General features: G+C 46.2%; 1 protein-coding gene across 1 annotated transcript in view; it reads right to left on the bottom strand.

Moving 5' to 3' along the window:
- The window catches only part of LOC119586376 (protein MLP1 homolog), a gene marked incomplete in the record, with an annotated part of 73,375 nt that extends 72,325 nt beyond the window's left edge, over positions 1 to 1,050 (bottom strand). The window contains 1 exon segment of the mRNA XM_037935088.1: positions 437 to 1,050. Coding sequence (XP_037791016.1) covers positions 437 to 556 — 120 coding nt within the window.
- Positions 1,051 to 2,013: the final 963 nt, after the last annotated feature.

Genomic DNA, 2,013 nt, shown 5'->3' on the forward strand with positions numbered 1-2,013 from the left:
CACTGCCGCACCTGCCGCTTCAACCTGTGCTCGGCCCCTTCCCTCGCCTCCCTGCCCGTCCTTTCCACGTAAAAAAATGATTCATTTCCTCAAAGTTCATTTCCCTCCCTTGGTCTGACCATCTTCCTACTTTTTATCGTTATATTTCTTTGATGTCTGCTTCTCCTTCTTGTATGTAAATGGATCACGGAACAGAACACTGGATTTATCATTTTATTCTGATGTACAAGCTTAATCATAAAACTTTTTTAATTATAAGAAATTGCTCGAAGACATAGGCCTACAAACTGAACGCGTTTCGCGATCTTACTCTGTGATATAGACCTACAAATAAAACTTATTTCCCTCACTTGTTATGCGAGATAGGCCTAGAAAGAGACCTTTACGCTGGCCTATTCCTGAAATTAATCCGAACTTTTTATATTCTCGAACTTACTCTGTTGGATTCGAGGGCCTCTGCAGAGTGTTCCTCGCGCTGCCTGAAACAGTTGGTGCATTTGCTCTTGTTGAAGATGTTGGGCTGGAACTTGCGGCAGTCCGACTTGTAGTTCGACATAGTGTAGCGTAGCTTGCGATCTTTCCAATCAAAAAATTTTGTGAGAGAACCTGCGATATCTTTTTGTTGAGGTGTCGAGCGAGTCTTCAGGCCTTTTCACCGGGACGAAGGACTCATCCCAGGTGAGAGGGCGAAGAACTGGGTAGGTTGGTAGGTAGGAGGGGCGGGCTGGGGCAGGTTTGGCTCTCCACAGGTACTAACTACAGCTATCACAGCCCGCGGCGCTACCACGAACACCCACTAAACCTCCATCACTTTATTCCAAGGTTTTAAACACCCGGACACAAGGCAGATCCACCTTCGCACTCTTGCACTCTTTCCAACACTATCATATCTATCTACTGAGAGAGAACTAATAAATAAACAAACAAAAACACAGATTGGATTTTTCAAGAGCACAGTAATAAAAAGAATTTAACACAACAAAATCACGTAGATTTTGTGTGAAAACTCAGTCCTCCCTCCTCACATGCCTGGACACTTGTGACGAGACGAGGTTGCTCAGCCTCCCCGTCGGCTGCGTTGCCACACGCCGCCATACGCGCCGTCTCTCGCCCAATAAACGCTCGGACCCCCTCGCCCACTCCATTTTTATCTTATCTTGGTGTACCTACCTTTATCTAAAGGTCGCCATAAGAGTGACTATGGGGTGAATGATAAGTTAATTAGCAAATTATATGTCGTTTCTGACACATTTAATGAAGAGACTGGCATGCGCAGCGGTCCCCGCCGGTTAACGCACCTCCGCGAGGAAAGGTAGTCCCTCACACCTTTATATTTCAACGCACTTGCACTGAAAAGACAGAGCTTAATATTCATGAAATTTCAACCATACATCCATTTTTCCGGTAAACGCCAGTGCCAACGGACATTTCTGGTTCAAAGAAAGCCGCAATTTCTTACAATTTCCCAGAGTTAAGACCAGGTATTTCTCGGTCCGCGGTAAGTTCTTGAAAGGCCAGATGTACTAGCTGAGAGATGTGGGTGCCAACTTTACAATGAATGAGGAGAGAAATCTGAAGATGCCGCCAGTACAGTAGATAGCGAGCCACATTGTACGTATGAAAGGAAACATAACCGGGCTGCCCATTTCGTGAAAAATGCTTTAAAATGACCCAACAGTCCACGCATGGCATCAGGTTTAGCTCGTGACAGGTAGATGAATAATTTATACCCCGCGGAAATGCGGATGTGTGTGTTTGTCAAGAGTACTCAAAGATTTAGACTCGAGAAGATCATTTCTCAACGCACACTTCTCAGTCACGAGTTCCGTCTCTCTATTTTCAGCTAACGTGTGATGGCATTGTGTTATAAAGTGTCAGGCAAGGTATAAGGCGAGGATGGAGGAGAGGGCACGGCGGCCGAGCACGCAGGAACACCCATGGGACGTCCTGTGCAGGGAGCACCCATCAGCCTCACCCGGGAACAGAGTCTATCTCGTCATGCGGATGCTTTTC

Source organism: Penaeus monodon, chromosome 21 (assembly GCF_015228065.2).
Source record: "Penaeus monodon isolate SGIC_2016 chromosome 21, NSTDA_Pmon_1, whole genome shotgun sequence".
Taxonomy (NCBI): domain Eukaryota; kingdom Metazoa; phylum Arthropoda; class Malacostraca; order Decapoda; family Penaeidae; genus Penaeus; species Penaeus monodon.